The following is an 18,778-nucleotide window of genomic DNA, read 5'->3' on the forward strand; positions in this document are numbered from 1 at the left end:
TGGATGCAATTCTAAGCAACCACACTGCAATATCCAGATCCAGGTGCCACCTTCAGCTGTAGGGATCCTTAAAGTAGTCGTTGCAGGTGCGGTCATGACAAGAATTTCAGGCTCCTTTCAAGGAGGTTAAAATCCAAAATCATGAACAGCTTTCAATGTGCAAGGACAGTTCTGGTGGCTCCAATGATGTAACTTCCTGTTCCAGCAGCTAGGAGGTCAGTTCTGGCAAATAAAGCTGCCATCTAGGACAATTCAGTTTTGGATTCTGTCCTGTGAACATCACAACAATTTACCCATAGGTTTGGGACAGCCACCCATAAAATAAGCCCTTTGATGCATTTTTGTGACAATAGATAGCGTGGAATGAGCCTTGGACACAGACAGGTAGACATGGTAAATTCACCACCACGTTTATTTACAAATAAGTGCCACACAACCCACAGACTCCCTCAAAGTCCAGGTCAACACCACACTATGCCTGTCCTGGCCACCTCCTCTCTCCTCCAGACCTTGTCCTCTTCCACACGACTCTAACCCCTGAATGAAGGGAGGTGGCCCCTTTTATTGTCCCCGGATGTGCTCCAGCAATCTTCCACCAACACGCCCCAGTGTGGTGGAAGTGCCGACTGCATCCCCAGAAGCACTCCGGGTGTCCCTGCTCCTCTTCCCTCAGGCACTTCCTGGTGTGGTTAGTACCGAGGTCCAGGGCTCTCCAGGCATTGGGGCACCCCCTGGGAGTTGACCACAGGCCCCTACCAGGTTGGAGCTTCCAAGCTCTGTACCCATGGCCACCACAGCAACCAGTCATGGTCTAGAGAAGGCGTCTTGAGCCCTCCTCAAGTCCTCTTGGGCATCCCAGCTGGGTACCACCCCCAGCTACAATAGATATCCCAGGGGGAAATTTGGCTTTTTACAGAAGCTCCTTAAATACAAGAGTTTATAAAAAAGGTAGATATTAAACCCCACACACCGCCAACACTCCGAGCAGTGAAGAAACTGCTCTGAGACAAGGTGGGTTAGCACTTACATTTTGGGGTACATTACACTGCAAAGAAAAAACCCACACTGCCATTTCCATTGATTTAAAATTCAAACACCAACTAGGATTACATCAGACCACCCATATCCTTTAGTTCAGGTTGGAGTGGACAGTTGGTTGTGTGGTAAAACCATTTCACTGAGGTTCTTAAACCAAAGCCAGATAGAACCTCACATTAGAGATCAGAGGTTTGCTCTCAGTTGCTTACAAATCAGATTCAAGTCCAAATTGTCTTCTACATTAATGTAAGATAGTGGGTAGAAATCCTGATCTGGACACCTCCATTGTGCAAATGACCAGTTTAGATTAAACACACCCTAGAGAACTGCAGAATATACAGCCCATAAGATCAGACAAATAGACAACCCAAGCCAGCCCTTCACTTTAAGTGGTTTTATTCATTCAGAAGCTCAAACACCATCCTATCAAGACAGTGTACACAAAATACAATCATCGATCAAATCCTAGCTCATCATAGCAAGCTCCCATGCCAGTTTGAAACGCCTTCATCACATTCTTCAGGGCTGTTTGAACATCAGTGCCAAAGCCATCAATCTTCTCTGCTGCCACCAGAACAATCACATCACTGATTATCTGGAAATAAATTACAATTACTCATTTTTACAGTTGCTAGCCTTAGAACAGAGTCACAGAAGCAGACAGCTATGTAGACACTAAAATAGCCACATGTAGTGCCAGTCTTCATACCATGAAGGCACAATTATAGAAAAACACTGCAGGCACTATCCAGAAGCAACTGGGACAGGTGTTCAAGAATTGATAGCAATGCTTAGTCCAACATGCGTTATGCCTTTGTGAAGCACATTAAGCAATTGTGCAACCATAAAAGCTTGCTACAAGAGCCAGTCTTTATTCTACGAAAGCTTGCCTTGAAGACCGTATTGTTAAGCCAACAAAACAGCTCATACTATCAGAGGAAAACTCTGAACTCCATCCAGTCCCAATTGCAAAGAAATGGAAACTGTCTATAGACTGGGCATGAAGTTAAATGAGCCACGATAGGAGCCTTCCAAACTTAAGGCAGATGTGTGAACCATTTCCTTTGGAGTCCGTAAGCTTTGAAGAGTGTACTTGACTGTAGAAGTATTGGTATACACCTCATACTCAAGCCTTTCTGGTGGTTACAGATTTTTAGCCATTGGCATGGACATGCCTTAACATTAGTTTTCTGTAAATTAAGATCAAAGGCTTCGGGTCTCAGTTTGGGGACAATGAGATGTGCAGAGGGTTTTTAAACACCTCCTTAAGGATGAGCTGAATGGGCAATTCCATTATCAAGGCTACAGAAAGGGACTACTCCAATGTCAGCTTCATGAAATAAAAACCTCACAAACACCACATTTGGTCCAAGTCCTAAACCCAGCACTATTAATGCATTCTACCAAACAATAACAGTAGATCAAGCCTTTACGTTCACCAAGTACCTGAAAGTTGGCCCGAGGGATCTTGTGCTGCTTGGCATGACTTTCTCCCAGCTTCTTCACAAGTGACTCTTCTCCTTTTTCCACATATTCTGTCAGCTTGCAGACAACAATTTCCCCATGGGCCTGGAGGTCAGGATTGTTCTGCAGCTGCTCTTTGGAAAGGTCAGCAAACTTAGGGAACAGCTTCTGAACATCTGGATTGGTATCAAACAAGCTGAGGATGGAGGTTGAGAAGCAACAGTCAATGCACACCTTCGACCTGCAATCACTGGCAGCTCAATTTCAACAAAAAGTCCACTAGGTTGTGGGGAGCCACAAAACCAATACAGGTACAAAATGTTTTCTAACAAACTCTTCCCTGAATGAGATCAGATTTACCAAGTATAAAATAGAAATTTAAAAAAATCTGATAAAAATTTAGCCACATTTATAACCCTTTTGGTATATTCTACACTTGGTGGGAGATGACCAAACCAAAAAAGTTAATGGATCTCACCCTAAAAAGAACAAAATTTCATTACAGGCTCACTTTGAAGAGCCACAAAAAAAAAACCAAACACACCCCACACACAGGTAGCAGTAAGCAATTACATTTTCAAACGTTAATGCTTCCTCTAATCCAAAATGTTCAGCCATGATGCATTGCACTACCAATAGGAAAGTAGATTAGACATTCAGACTATACAAAAGCAACAAAAAGTTCAAGCAGTAAAAAATAAAACGCCACACGGAGAGTTTGAGATCACGAGAAATCGACAATGAATTAATAACCAACCAGATCACTTACTGCATTCACGATCTGACAATTTAATGCCATCACTGGAAAGCCTTATAGAAAAAGATTGTACCACTAAAGAATTTAGCCACAAACATGCAAGGCTTTAAAGGGGAAAAAAAACCACACAAAGCTGAATTACACAAATTCGGAAAGTAAAAACGTACCGCTGAAGAATTAGCTCCCCATAGTACTTAGGATTAGCTTTCATCGGAGCCCACAAACTGCGCACTTTATCAAAATCCTCAGTACAATCGCACATCGTGGAGAGACAGAGAAAGAGTTGCTGTAAAAACTGATAAAACAAGAACACTGCCTACTGATCAGCTGCTTCGTCCCGTCCTCTTTATGAGCCGACGGCGACTCAAAGCACGTGCGCCCTGCCAGCTGGAGAAGCCGCTGATTGAAGCGCCGAGACGCACGCGGGCCCGTCAATTTAAAAGAAGGTCTCATAAATCTAATTATTTCTTTTCGATTTTTCAGAGATGAAAAAAATACATAAATACTTCAAGAACATTCGTAATAATTAAATGAAAGTTTCATTTTGTACATGGAACTGAAACCTCACACCCTGGCGAATGTCATTAGCTGCTAGTTTTAATTCCATCTCAATTCCTAACTAAAGATGAGGGCTTTCAATTGAAGTCCCCTCTTAAATGAACTTTACTTCCCATAGATAGCACTCACGGGTGTTAATTATATCCAACTGATTTTATTATATTTTTATTGTACTTGTGCATCATTTTAAGTCAGAATTGCAGTTACTCAAAAATATTAAAACGAACGCAAGAATACCCCAAATCAGCTTTGCAGAAAAGCAAATATAAAATCCTCCACGTTTGATTGCTTTCACATGTCTGTAAGGTTTACGGCTTGGTGCTTTTGAAATGTTCACATCCATAGTTTCAGAGTTTTCTTTCAAACAGTTTCCCAAACCATTCATTATTTCACCAATTGTTTAGCTGGCCGTTTTTTCTTCTTCACCTAATATTCTACTTTCAAAAAATTTCTACAGTGTGAGATTTACATTTATAAGAAATATTATGTCATTAATCGTTTGTCATCTTCCTATTATTTCCCCTTTTCTGTGACGTTTGCTCCTGTAATTGTATCATAATATTGACGATGAGTGGAACAGAAGAAGGGGCAAATGACAATGAATGCTGAAAGGCTGTGTCAGACCCCCTAGCATCATCACTAGTAGACATTAATCTGAAAAAGAGGGACACCAATGAATTGGGGAGATGTCTGAGTAGGTTAGTCGAGGATTGTTGCAGTGAAATTAGCACAGGACTTGATTAGTCAAAAACAGAAGCTCAGCCCAATTCGTGTCATCAAATCGCAAAGCATGAGACACGCAGGCACAATAACTTTCAATATTTAGAATGGTGCAACAAGTCCCCCTTGGTAATTTCTCAATCTCATATATGCAGCACACATTTAAATATAATTTCAATTACGATGTACAATCCTCTTCTGATGAACCATTGTACTACTGAATTGTGTGCTGGAAATATTTAAAAACTATACAATTAAGAAATGCTGAATATCACAAATAAAGAAAACACAAAGCATGTAATAAAGGGTCACATTGTCTGTTCACGCCCCTCCAATAGCCCCACCCATCAGGGTTAACTTGTAGGCGGTGATTAAGTTCACCTTGTAACTGTTTGAGTCCCAGTGGGCCGCACTTCACATCAAGTGAGGTGGGCATTCCCTGCTAGTCCTAACATTTATGGCCCTATGGGGTGGTATCAGTATCAGGAGGACATGCTGGTGGCAGAGCACTTACTATACATTGAGGGACGATATTTATTCAAGTTCCGTTTGTGATCACAGGACTGAATTGCATTCGACAATCTGACAGTTTGGACTTGCATCATTCACAAGGCACAAAACGTAACGCTGACCCCATTATATCCTGCAGGGGACTTTGTTCTTCTGCAGTTTAGCAACTGTCCAAAATGGAAAAACCCACAAGTCGTGGCACTGCAAAAACAGTTAAGGGAGCAACAGGTAAATGGGAACTGTGAAATTAAAGGAATGGCTATGCCAAATATCTGTCAACTGCTGTCTGGGGGAAAGAGGAAAAAAAAGCCATTTTTACATATGCCTTGAGACAATCTGACCTAATGGAAGCATGGAGATCGTAAAGAGCAGTGGACCAAGGATAGGTCATTGTGGAACACCAAATAGAATATCATGTGTCTTCAAAGTATAATTACCACAACTAACAAAGAATGTTCTAAGACTCAAACCAGTTTAAGACATTGCCATAGAGGACCACCAACTGACTAAGGCAATTTATAAGAATATGGTGATCAATGGCATCAAACGGTGCACTCAGATCTCAGAGGATGAGAACAGATAAATGGCCCCTGTTGGCATTAACCTGCAAGTCATTTACTACTTTAACCAGTGCAGCTTCTGTACTGTGATTTGTTCTAAAACCTGACTGAAACATGTCAAGAATAGCATGTTTATTCAAGTGATCATTTAGCTGCGTAATGACTGTCTTTTCTAGAATTTTACTTAAGACAAACAGGTTAGAAATAGGTCTAAAACTGTGATAAACAGAGTAGATGAGATTATTTTTCCTGAGCAGGGGATTAACGACAGCCATCTTAAGACAGTCAGAGAAGACCTCATATCCAATGATGAGGTTACTTTGTCATTTAGGACATCTGATAGTTGTTGGTTGTAGGTCAATGACAGCAGCTGGTGGGTTTCAGATGAGAAATTATTCTTCATTGATCGGGCTAATCTCTCCTGGTGAAAGAAATTAATTTGCTTAAAATGGAAAACCGGGATTTAATAGGATCAGCTTTGGGTGGATGTACTTTATTATTTCTAATATCATTCATTTTGGGTATAAAAAACACAGCAACAGCTTCATAAGTTTCAGTGGTAGTTTTTTGGAGCCATTGCAATAATTTTAGAGGAGTGGCACTGCCTCTCAAGATGGTGTATATTTTTACATTCTGTTATTTTAACCTTCAATGTTTCGTAGCGAGCAATTAAATTTAATTTATCTCTGTTTACATTCAGTTCTCTGGCATGTTTTCTTTAAATAAGACACTTTGGGTTTGCCACTATATATACTGCTGGAGGATTTCTTAACTGTCTAATCAAGAACGACTCTGTCAGTGGCTGCTCTCACTTTAGCATTAACATTTTACCCTTACTATTTACATTATTATTAATATTGAAGTAGACACTACAAACCGATGCAATTCTCATTAATTGTAGTTATCAGTATTTCTACATTAAATAATATGAAAAAAATCCATGAGGTTCATGGATTCTTTTGCTTTCGGGTCACACTGTTTATCGATGTGATTCCCAAATACTTCCCATAAGGTGTACTTTCGATTTTCAGACATCCAATTCTGTTTTAAAAGCTAATATTTTTACTTCCTACATGTAAAATGTTACATGAACTTGCATTAAATTTAATCTGACACAAATCTGCCAAAGCCTATATGGTGCCCATGTCCCTCTGTAATGATTAAATGGATTTTAGAATATCTGCCAATCCATCAAGGTTGGTATCATCTGCAAACTTAATCTTTTTTTTTTTTTTAACCGTGTCCTGTTCGGCTGTGAAGCAATCAGAATTGATGTCTGAATGCTGGTGACTAGCCTTACAGTTTTTCTCTCAGGTGGAGCATTACAGCTTCTGCTGACGTCACGCCTGATACCAAAACTTTATTAAAAATATTTTTAGATGTTTTTAAGATTTGAACCGGACACGGAGACAAAAGTGAAAGAAAAAGAAGAGAGAGAAGGAAGAGATGGAGGTAAAGGGGGAAGGGGGGGTTTTCGTATAGAATAAACAATAAATGAACCAGAGTCCGCTTCTAGACCTGCAGAAAGAGAGGGGGGGGAAAAAACAAACCACAAGACAAAAACATTGCTGCATCAGCTACATGAAGATATATAAAAGTAAAAATGTTTGCTGACAATCATACAGTAATTATTACTAAGGCATTTAGGGCCACCACAACCTTAGATCATGTGCTGAAGATGTCCAAGTCATACTTATGAAATCACCATGTGAGCACCTGTGTGCGTACGCACGCTTGTATGTGTAAGGTTTCTCTATAGGAGCATTCAATAGTGAGTGTGAAGGGCCACAGACCTGCCCCCAAAAACGTGCGGAAGACGGAGGGAGTTCCAAGCCCAGAGATCCAGAGGTCACCCCAGAGCACGGAGACCCTAGGGAGGCCGTCACCAGAGAAGCCCCAACCCCTACTCGAGAGGCGCAGAGGATCACCCCGGGGGTCACAACCAGCAGCCGGCAGAGTCCCGGGAGATATCAACGGCAAGCCCTCAGGCCCGCCCGCAGCCGCTCTCCCCCAAGTCGGCCGGGCCTGGAACCCAGCAGCCCTGGACCCAAGGGCGACCCACCCCGCCGAGGACCCAACAGAGCCCAGGGAACCAGATCCCACCAGGCAGCCACCGGGAGCGACCAGACAGATGCCTAAGGCAGGGGGAGGGTAGGCAAAGATGTTGTAGTATTGCCAGATGTCCCAGGAGAGGGGAGGAGTCCAAAACCCCACCTGACATATACAGTCACACACAAACACAGTCATACACTCCCTCCCTCATGCTCTCACATACACATACAACCCAAGACTTACAAGGATGTACGCCAGACAACCATTCACACTCCCCACACACACCCTACCTAACTCTGGTCCCGGTGCTGCCATACCTGAGGTACAACCATTCCTGGACGCCAGAGCTAGCCCCGTTCCGCAGGGGTAATAGTGAGCAGGCACCCCCGTCCAACGAAACTTAATCAGCTTGTTACTTAGTTTCCTATCCAAATCATTTACATATATTAAAAACAGCAGCAGCCCTAGCACTGACCACTGAAGAACAGCACTCTTAACATCACCCAATTCTGACAGGGTTTCTCACAACATAACTGTCTGGTTCTTGTGTCTCAGCCAATTTTTCCACTCATCCACACACAACACCCTGAACTTGTGCTTCTTTGAATTTGATGCCTAACCTCTCATTTAGCACCTTATAAAATGCTTTCTGAAAGTCAAGATTAATAATATTATATGCTCAACTTTGATCAGATATGTTCAGCTCCTTGGCTGACTCCACACTTAAAAGCTTATCTCAGTCTACTCTTCTTAAACTTTGGCACTTCTGTTCAAAATCTAGTCCCCCCATGAATTTAATATTCCCTTTTAAACTTGTTCATTTAATATCACTATAAAGTTGTGGTTTGAAATTGATGTCTTCGTTGGGTGGTATATAACACACTCCAATAATAAGGCCTCTTTCCCTAATACTTCCTAGATGAAGCCAGATGTCCTCACTAAGACGGTGCTCATCTGCCAGTTGAAGAGGACTTGCATTTAAATTCTGGCTGACATAACCAGCAACCCCACCTCCATTTGTGTTCTGTCTCTCCTTCCTAAAAATTCTGTTGTCTTCAGTGATGCACCCATCTCCATTTTTTTATTTAAACAGTTTTCTATTATTGCTATATTGTCAAATATGCAAATCCAATTCACTTGTTTTATGTTTCATACTTCCAGCATTAAGTAAAGTCATTTTGAATGTGTTATTAATTTGACATTTGCATTTATACTTTAGGTTAGAATTTATGTTAGTACACATTTTTATTTTTACACTATTGTTTGTTCCATCACGTACAGTTTTAATCCTGGCCTGTCTTAGATTCCCTGTGCCCAACCCATTCTCTACACTGAAAAAAGTATAATATTGATGTTGTTCATTCAACGTAAATTTTCCCTTTCAAGCAAGTTAAGATTAGTCATTTAGTGTCGTAGCTTGAAATATTTGTTTTCAGATCTCAATCAAAGTAAGAAAAAAATGTTTTGTACCAAAGGAAGTTTTGGTGGAGGGAATAAATGTAAAAATCCTATTTCAGTTAACCTAATATTTGAGTTTGTTCGTGTGCTTTGTTTGAGGGGCCGTTTGTAAATTCTTCTCGTCGAACTTTCCAGCATGACGGCTTTCCAACTGCCACAAAAGAAGAACAACTTAAAAAATAGATTAACTTCAGTATAAAACAAGTGAATTGCAGCCAATCACTCTAAATGTTTGACTCAACTTACAAATTGTGGGATCAATAAGCTAAAAGAATTACATTGGTTCAGATTGAAAATATTAAGTGTGAATCATTACCAAACAGTTTTCAGTGTATAGTGTATGTAAGGCATGTGAACACAGGTTTGGCACAATTGTGTATAATTCAATGACTTCAAAATGTATTTTTGCAAAAACAGTTTCAAATACTGAAATAGTTCTTTCCTACTCAAAAATAACTAACACAATTCCTCACAGAAAGACAAGCTACATGGCTAACTGTACCTTATTTCAATATATAGTAAGTTTAAGGCTTATAAACACAGGTTTGGTACAAGTGAAAATAACTTAGAGGCCTGTGAATGTATTAATGCTGAAACTCATTATCACACTAGTGTAGAAAAAATACTTTCCTTCTAGGAAATCTCTGCTTAGAGCAATTTTTTACTGGTAGACCAGCTACATTACTAAAGGTACTGCATTACACTCTGCAGTGTTTTTAAAGCATGTAAACACCGGTTTGATATGCAGTGCATCCGGAAAGTATTAACAGCCCATCACTTTTTCCACATTTTGTTATGTTACAGTCTTATTCCAAAATGGATTAAATTCATTTTTTATCCTCAGAATTCTACACACAACACCCCACAATGACAACGTGAAAAAAGTTTACTTGAGGTTTTTGCAAATTTAATAAAAATAAAAAAACTGAGAAAGCACATGTATGTACTGTAAGTATTCACAGGCTTTGCCATCAAGCTCCAAATTGAGCTCAGGTGCATCCTGTTTCCCCTGATCATCCTTGAGATGTTTCTACAGCTTAATTGGAGTCCACCTGTGGTAAATTCAGTTGATTGGACATGATTTGGAAAGGCACACACCTGTCTATATAAGTTCCCACAGTTGACAGTTTATGTCAGAGCACAAACCAAGCATGAAGTCAAAGGAATTGTCTGTAGACCTTCGAGACAGGATTGTCTCGAGGCACAAATCTGGGGAAGGTTACAGAAAGATTTTTGCTGCTTTGAAGGTCCCAATTAGCACAGTGCCCTTCATCATTCGTAAGTAGAAAAATTTTGAAACCACCAGGACTCTTCCTAGAGCTGACCGGCCATCTAAACTGAGCGATCAGCTGAGAAGGGCCTTAGTCAGGGAGGTGACCAAGAACCCAATGGTCACTTTGAGCTCCAAAGGTCCTCTGTGGAGAGAGGAGAACCTTCTGGAAGGACAACCATCTCTGCAGCAATCCACCAATCAGGCCTGTATGATAGAGTGGTTAGATGGAAGCCACTCCTTAGTAAAAGGCACATGGCAGCCCACCTGGAGTTTGCCAAAAGGCACCTGAAGGACTCTCAGACCATGAGAAACAAAATTCTCTGGTCTGATGAGACAAAGATTGAACTCTTTGGTGTGAATGCCAGACGTCACTTTTGGAGGAAACCAGGCACCGCTCATCACCAGGCCAATACCATCCCTACAGTGAAGCATGGTGGTGGCAGCATCATGCTGTGGGGACGTTTTTCAGCAGCAGGAACTGGGAAACTAGTCAGGATAAAGGGAAAGATTACTGCAGCAATGTACAGACACATCCTGGATGAAAACCTGCTCCAGAGCGCTCTTGACCTCAGACTGGGGCGACGGTTCATCTTTCAGCAGGACAACGACCCGAAGCACACAGTCAAGTTATCAAAGGAGTGGCTTCAGGACAACTCTGTGAATGTCCTTGAGTGGCCCAGCCAGATCCCAGATTTGAATCCGATTGAACATCTCTGGAGAGATCTTAAAATGGCTGTGCACCGACGCTTCCCATCCAACCTGATGGAGCTTGAGAGGTGCTGCAAAGAGGAATGGACGAAACTGGCCAAGGATAGGTGTGCCAAGCTTGTGGCATCATATTCAAAAAGACTTGAGGCTGTAATTGCTGCCAAAGGTGCATCGACAAAGTATTGAGCAAAGGCTGTGAATACTTATGTACATGTGATTTGTCAGTTTTTTTATTTTTAATAAATTTGCAAAAACCTCAAGTAAACTTTTTTCACGTTGTCATTATGGGGTGTTGTGTGTAGAATTCTGAGGAAAAATGAATTTAATCCATTTTGGAATAAGGCTGTAACATAACAAAATGTGGAAAAAGTGATGCGCTATGAATACTTTCCAGATACACTGTAGTTTAGTATACAGTTGAAGTCAGAAGTTTACATACACTTGAGGGGAATTCTTTAAAACTCACTTAATAACCCCCTGCACAGATTTTATGTTAACAAACTATAAATTTGGTATATCATTTAAGACATTTTCTTTGTACAGGGTAAAATGATTTTCTCCCAATAATGTTCACAGACAGATTATTTCACCTTTTATTTTATACTGATGCTTTTTAAATGTTAATACAGCCAAAGGAAGGCTCTATTAAGGTATTACTAAATGACAGTACATTAGTAATAGCAATTCTCTGAAATAGTCTTTTGGGACTTAGTCAAAGTTGACAGCTTTTATTGAGTGATTATTTTACGAAGTTGAATGGTATTTTAGTAAAATGGTTTAACTAACTGTCCTGAGCATGTTGAAGTTCACCAAAGTATGTATTTTAGGGATATATTGTATTTCATCTATTATTGTTTATTGTATCATTAAAAATGTGGGAAAAGCTTTGATTTTCTGCTCTGAAGCTTTATGTATTCAGTTCATTAATAGAGCTGAATTTAATAGACGATCAGTAGTTGCAAATAATACTCTTGGTTTTCTGCATTTTCACGTATAATTTTAGAAGAGTTGGACCTTATTTCGAGTTGAACTTTTGTATTACATTTAGTTATGGGAGTCTTTAGCATTTTGTAATGGACTGTCAATTTAGTTTTTCTCTGTTTTTGATCAGCATTCCTACTGTCTAGTTTAAGTACATAAATTGATTGAGTTTCCATGGTATTTTAATAATTGACCATTATGTATCGGTTTTTAAGGGCTACTACAGTATGTTAGTGTCAGCCCTCAGCTTAGTGTTCACATTTTCCACCATATTGATTACATTGCTGGCTGTATTAGGATACACATTAAATTTAGAGTGTTTAAACACTAGATGGCGCTATACCAGCGCTTAACCCAACACACAGACACTGACAACACGAGTTAAAAGCACCAAGAAGTTAATGATTTTTCTTCTTGAACAGTGCTCTTCAAGCACTACCGCCACCAACAAATGGTGCAAATAACTACTATACAATAATAACCACTAATAAATCACAATAGTTCTCCACACCTCCCAGCAAACTCTGTCCTCTACCTCCCAGCTCTGGCTCGCTTGCTGGGTCTCCACCAGTCCTTTATATAGTCCTCGACCCGGACATCCTTCAGTCCTTCCATCCATGTGACTCTTCAGTACTTCCAGGTAAATGGAGAACTGTAGTTTTCTTCAGGCTATGTAAACAGTAGGGACTCCACAGGCTCCCTGCAGCATCTCCTGGTGGCATCCACGGTACCCTGCAGGGCCGTGTTGCCGAAATTCAAGTCCCTTAGTGCCCCGTGGGCATCTGGGGCACCGCTGCAGTCCAGGGAATCTGCCATCTATCATCCTGGGGGAGGGAGTGTCCCTGATAAATTGCCTTCCCTCGTCCTTCTGTTACTGGGACGTCCCGACCGGGATAAACTGATGGCTGTCCCTTACAACTGACTATACAAAATATCGGTCAACCTACAATCAGATGCATCATCAGAATAACAATGTGCTGCTTTGCTGTTCTAGCCACAGATACTTTTATGATAAGTAAAATGCAGACGTGGTCAGATACTACGTGAATAGTTAAGAATCTGCTTCACTTCAATTTTAAATCCTTTTGACAGAACTAGGTTCAGGATATGTCCTCTTGAGTGTGTGGGCTGGGTAACATGATGACTGAGATCAAAAGAACGCAGCACATTAATAAACTGGCTTACGTTTGGATCCCACTGGTTATCTACATACAAATTTTAATTGCATACTATTAGGAACCTAACAGAATAAGTCATTGTAATAAATAATAAATTGCTAATAGTTTACTGTATATGTTTTGAAGGATGATAAACTGTTATTAAGCAGTCCACCTTGAACTATAGCAAGATGCTCAAAGGTGCAAAAGTTTAAACGATTTAAAAAATACTTGCTAAACACAAATGCTTATTCTTAATGAACAGAGTAAACAAAATTATAATTCAGAGGGGCTGCTTTGATTAGCCACGTTTCACACTAAAGTATGGGAAAGGTGCTAGATAAATAAATAAAATGTAGCATTATTTTTATTATTACTTTTATTAAAGTATAAAGTCTATTTTCCTATCACTGAAAGGATCATTTGCGTAAAACATTGCTAGTTAAAGCTCTGATATTAAAAAAAGTAAAGCCAAAATGAGGGTCTTAGAGGAACACAGCTGTTTCTAAGTTTTAGGACATCTTAATATGTCAAGTTATTCACATTTATACTGCTATGTCTACGTTTATTATAGGATCAATACAGTGCTTCTCTTTAGGTAAACCCACTGCAGATTTTGCATATTTCAAAAGGCTAGGAGTTATTAATGCTGTATTACCTTTGAGATATTTTCAGACTCTCGGACAAAATGTCCTGATCTTCTGTAAAGATGAAGTCTTGCCTCTTGTAGACGGCTCCCATCGGTGTTCACGTCCAGCAGTAAGCTATAGGCTCTGCCCGATCTTCTCAGCCTGGAAAATGTTAATTCTTGCATTTTTCATGGTAGGAACAAGCGATGAGCAGTCCGTGTTCTGAACTTCAAACTGATGACAGTGAGTGCATAGCCCAGCGTACAGTACTATTGCCCCAAAAGGTCCTGGGGCCTCATGTATAAACGGTGCGTACGCACAGAAATGTTGCGTAAGAACTTTTCCACGTTCAAATCGCGATGTATAAAACCTACACTTGGCGTAAAGCCATGCACTTTTCCACGGTACCTCATGCCTTGTCGTACGCAAGTTCTCCGCTCGGTTTTGCAAACTGGCGGCACCCAGCGTCAAAGCAATGGTACTGTTCTTGTGTGATTACTCATTATTTTCATGACGCGGCTTTATAAATACACAGAAACTAACCGCATATTGTTTATTAGTGTAATGCATCTGATTGTAATTAACTCGTAACAATATAATGATCCAGGGAACAGCCATAGTATTCCAAATACCATAACTGCTTTAGCGTTGTTACTCTCACTTCTTCTTCTTCTTCTTCTTCTTTCTTTCAGCTCCTCCCGTTAGGAGTTGCCACAGCGGATCATCTTTTTCCATATTACTCTCACTGCACGACTCGGAGTATTTATATCACTGTATCTGAGTGTGAATCACAGCAGCAGCTGATCGGAAAGAGAATTATCGGTATACAGCTTTAAGGACACGCTGTCTCAGCCACTGCAAAATGTTTTAAAGCCTTTCCTGTACAGACCTCGCGGTTCAGAAACAGTTTAATCCCAAGAACTTTAAATGCACTCAATCAATTGCTCCTTGTAGAACGGTTTGTACTTATAAGTACAATCACCCCACTGTAAACTTGCACTACAGTTATAATATCTCACAACCTGAGCCACTTTATAAAGCGTATTTACATATGATGACGATATCATTTTTAAGGTGAAATGCAGCAAAATATGTTTGTTAAATTATACACATAAAACTTTAACTTCATTTAAATAATCTATATTCTTCACTGGGAGTGTCGTGAAGGATAGAATAATTAAACATGTACTACGAAGATATTTCAATGTTCTTTAAACGTTTTGAAGAATCGGCGCTAAGCTTACAGATGGCTTAACTTCTATTACAGAGCTGATTGTGTGGCGATCGGTTACTTGGGGAAAGAAAAGCACTGACTGTAGTGACGGCTACGCCAATATATATTGAATATAAAACAGAAAGAGAAAATAACAACACAGCTAAAAATGCAGCGACAAATTTCGACAAAAGATAAATGCTTGTCATGAGCACGAGGCTCATGAAACACATGTTTAATAATGTGCTTTAGCTCCTATCATCATGAAAATGACATCACGTATACATCTCAGTATTTTAGTTATTCAGAGAGCTGTAATATCACAAATGTAATGGACTCTGTGTCCAGTTGGAGGAAGAGAGCCAGTTTAAGAAGCAAGTAGTGATTCACACACATAGATCACATACAGTAGAAGATCAAATACAAAACAAAGCATTTAACGTGCTACTTTAATTACGATGTAATTTTGAGAAACTGGTTAATTAAACGATTTTAAGATGAAGTTTATAATGTTCTACTAAATGACAAAATAAACTACGTGATTAAAGTGGAAATGTCGAGATTGAAGTTGACATTTCGTGCTTTTTCCCCACCGTGTGCCTTTTTTCTCTGTACCCTAATAAACTTTCATATGACACTCAGACAGTGGGCTTACAACTCTTCTTTTCACGGCAACTTTGATATGTGACTTCTTTTTTATTTCCAGCACTGTGCGATTTTGTGAATGTGAGCTTTCAAGTTTCTCCAACACGCTATGTCACTCGATCAGCTTCATTTTGTTGATTATACCACGGTTTATTTGAACAAATAGTATGTTTTTCCTTTGCCTCCACTTGGTATTCGCTGAAATTCTTATATTTTCCCTGTGCTTTTCCCATTGCCTTTTCACAGAAGGCTGCGCTTAAGGGCGATTTATATTGATTTGCATATTCAAATAGGCGTAATTCTGGGAGGATTTGGGGCGTTACATAATGCGCGTGCACGAGCGTTAGTTTTCACGCTGATCGGGATTTATGTAGCGGAAGAACGTGGAAGTTGGAGTACGCACAGATTCCTGCATCTGGATTTTTATGTGCGTAAGCACATTTCGGCTTTTGTGCTTACGCCATGTTATAGTGCGAGTTCTACGCACGGCGTTATACATGAGGCCCCTGGTCTGGTGTTTCTGAAAGACCCAACGGGGCTTTTTTTAATGTCAAGAACAAACCACAGCTCTTTATGTACTGATTCTTTTATACTCTCTGTTCTTCCTTTGTCACCCTCAATTCATGAAAATGCCTACACCCTTATTGACATTTTATTGATGTTTTGGCCTTATGGAATTGTTACAGTTGTGGAGAGGTGACATTAGAGGGTTCTGTAATTTTACAAAAGTGTCTTGGCAAATTCAACAGGCAGAGATTGGTGCAGAAACAAACAGGTAATGGCAAATTATAAAAAGCTAGGCGGAGTATAAGAGTCCATTGAGCGGTGAACGTCCCCCCAGATGGTAATGGATACAATTCAGATCTAAGCACAAATACAGTAGTAACTTTAATAAATGCCAATCAGACAGATAAAATATGACATATAATTACAAAGCAGGGGTTCTGGAACCAAAAAGTATGACCTGTGAAACGTTGGTGTACAAGTGGGCTCAAAACAGAAGAAATTAAAAGCCTAATAGACATTTTGGGTTAGTAGCACACAGTTGGAGTGTAAATCATACCTGGAACATTAGATATTAGGACAGATTAGCTATGGTCTCCTCTCATTTTAAAAAAAAATAATCTTATGTTTCTCTGTGTTTTTATTACTCTACAGTGCCATGATAAACAATGTATTAAACATTACATTTTAATTTTTCAATCTATACTTTGCTAGTGGACTTAATATAATCAATATGTGTTGCACAAAGGAGAAAATGTTATGAAGTGTACAGATGCAATTTCACTTACCAGACAATACATTCAAACAGGGATTTCACTTTACCGCCATTACTTGGGAGTGTTTGACTTCACAATTCAGGAAGGTGTACTTGACGCCATCTAGTGAAAAACTAGTAGACTTATTTCAGCCCGGCATGGTATTAGCTGTGAGGACAGACTGAAGGAGTTTAAGCTTTTTGGTTTAAACGAGTGAATATAAAGAAGTGATATGATTAAAAGCACTGCATTGTGACAGTGCAGGTCGGCTCCTTGCTTCCTCTTCCATTATGGGAGCCTTTTGGACCAGACACCGTGGATAATGTAACCAGATGAGTATGGCTGATGGGGACAAAACACACATGAAGCAAGGGGAAGGTGAAAAAAATTTTGTCACTTTTATTAAAAACAATCCAAAACAAATGTTGAAAAGTGCAGTGCCTAAAAGTATTCAATAAATAATCCAATAAAAACAGGTGCAAAACGTGGGGGTTAAAATCAAAACAAACCTTCTTTAAAATGAAGTTAAAATCCACTGGCAGGAACAATCCTTTCTAAAAGCCCAGTGCCTTCTTCTCTTAACACTGCTTATCCCATACAGGCCTTGCAGCAGAGAATTCGCCATGTCCTTCCACGGGTCCAGTTGCCCCGTGTCCCTTGGCTAGAGACAGGCTCCCTCACCGGACTGAGACCCTGGTCCCCAACGCCCGTGGTGCTCATGCTAGGGCTCTCCTCGAGCCCCGCTGCCCTCCCAGTCTTCCGCGGCAGACCATGCAAACTCCCTGTCACTCCCGCTCCTTGTAACAGCTCAACTTGAGCAACCACTTCCAACTGTCCCCTCCAAGTGTCAGCTATGCACTCCTTCCCAGGGGCTCTCCTCCTAGCTGCCTGCCTTCTCTCCCACAAGCTTGCTCTGTATTGCTTGGTCATGCCCACACCGGTTCTTTCCACCTCCTGCATCCTTTTCTCAGTAACCTCTGCTCTGTCTTTTTGATCCTGTTTTTTTCTCCCTCGCATTTGTGCTTCCCCTTTTAAAATGGAGACATGGCACACCCGTGCACTTAATGTAGGGCCATCAGCTCATGCATCTTACCCAGGAACAGTTCTCACCCGCTACCACATCCCCTCCTACCAAGACGCGAGTGCGACGATTATCTATTTAAAAAGATGGCAATCAGCCGTGGACCTCACTTTATCACATGCATGTCTTCTTTGTTGGGTAGTCTAACTGAATCATCTTGCCAGTGAATGTCAGCCCCAGGTTTGGGTTAGGGCTGAATAAATTTATTGAGAATAATCATTGCAGTTTTATTTTTCATTGTTATTTTATGTGGACATATACAATTAGACCAGTGGTTCTCAACCTGGGGGGTGCAAAGTAACAAAAAGGGGGGCGCAAAGATGTGAAAAAAGAAAACTAGAATCAAAAATATGAAAAAAACATCTGTTGAAACCAAAACAAATGAACTTAAACTACATTCTGATATTAGAAAAAGAAATATAGAGTTAGATAAATGTCGATAAAAGTTAAGTAGGTATAATAAAATACGCATCTACTGTACATTTCGGAAAAATGTTAGGGAGGGCGCAATTAAAACTCTGGTTGAAAATACTTAAAGGTTGAGAAACGCTGAATTAGACTTAAATGTTGAGGCTGTCACGCATGCGCGAGTAGGAGGCCGCGGACAGACCGAAATCGAAGGGCGTTTGCCGGTAGGGAATGGCGGGGTACTAACCTTTCTGCTCTCTCTTCCAGGAAAAAAGACGCTCCGCCATCGTAACCTGACCGCACCACG

The 18,778-nt window shown here is 40.3% G+C and overlaps 1 protein-coding gene across 1 annotated transcript; it reads right to left on the reverse strand.

Moving 5' to 3' along the window:
* Positions 1 to 1,417: 1,417 nt before the first annotated feature.
* LOC120515780 (myoglobin-like) lies at positions 1,418 to 3,590 on the reverse strand. The gene is made up of 3 exons (XM_039737079.1): positions 3,427 to 3,590; positions 2,485 to 2,698; positions 1,418 to 1,633 (listed from the first exon to the last, which is right to left on the reverse strand). The coding sequence occupies exons 1-3, from the start codon at positions 3,519 to 3,521 to the stop codon at positions 1,490 to 1,492; spliced, it is 453 nt and encodes a 150-aa protein (XP_039593013.1). The 5' UTR covers positions 3,522 to 3,590; the 3' UTR covers positions 1,418 to 1,489.
* Between the last annotated feature and the right edge of the window lie 15,188 nt (positions 3,591 to 18,778).

The sequence above is a fragment of the Polypterus senegalus genome, chromosome 15 (genome assembly GCF_016835505.1).
Source record: "Polypterus senegalus isolate Bchr_013 chromosome 15, ASM1683550v1, whole genome shotgun sequence".
In the NCBI taxonomy this organism is placed as follows: domain Eukaryota; kingdom Metazoa; phylum Chordata; class Cladistia; order Polypteriformes; family Polypteridae; genus Polypterus; species Polypterus senegalus.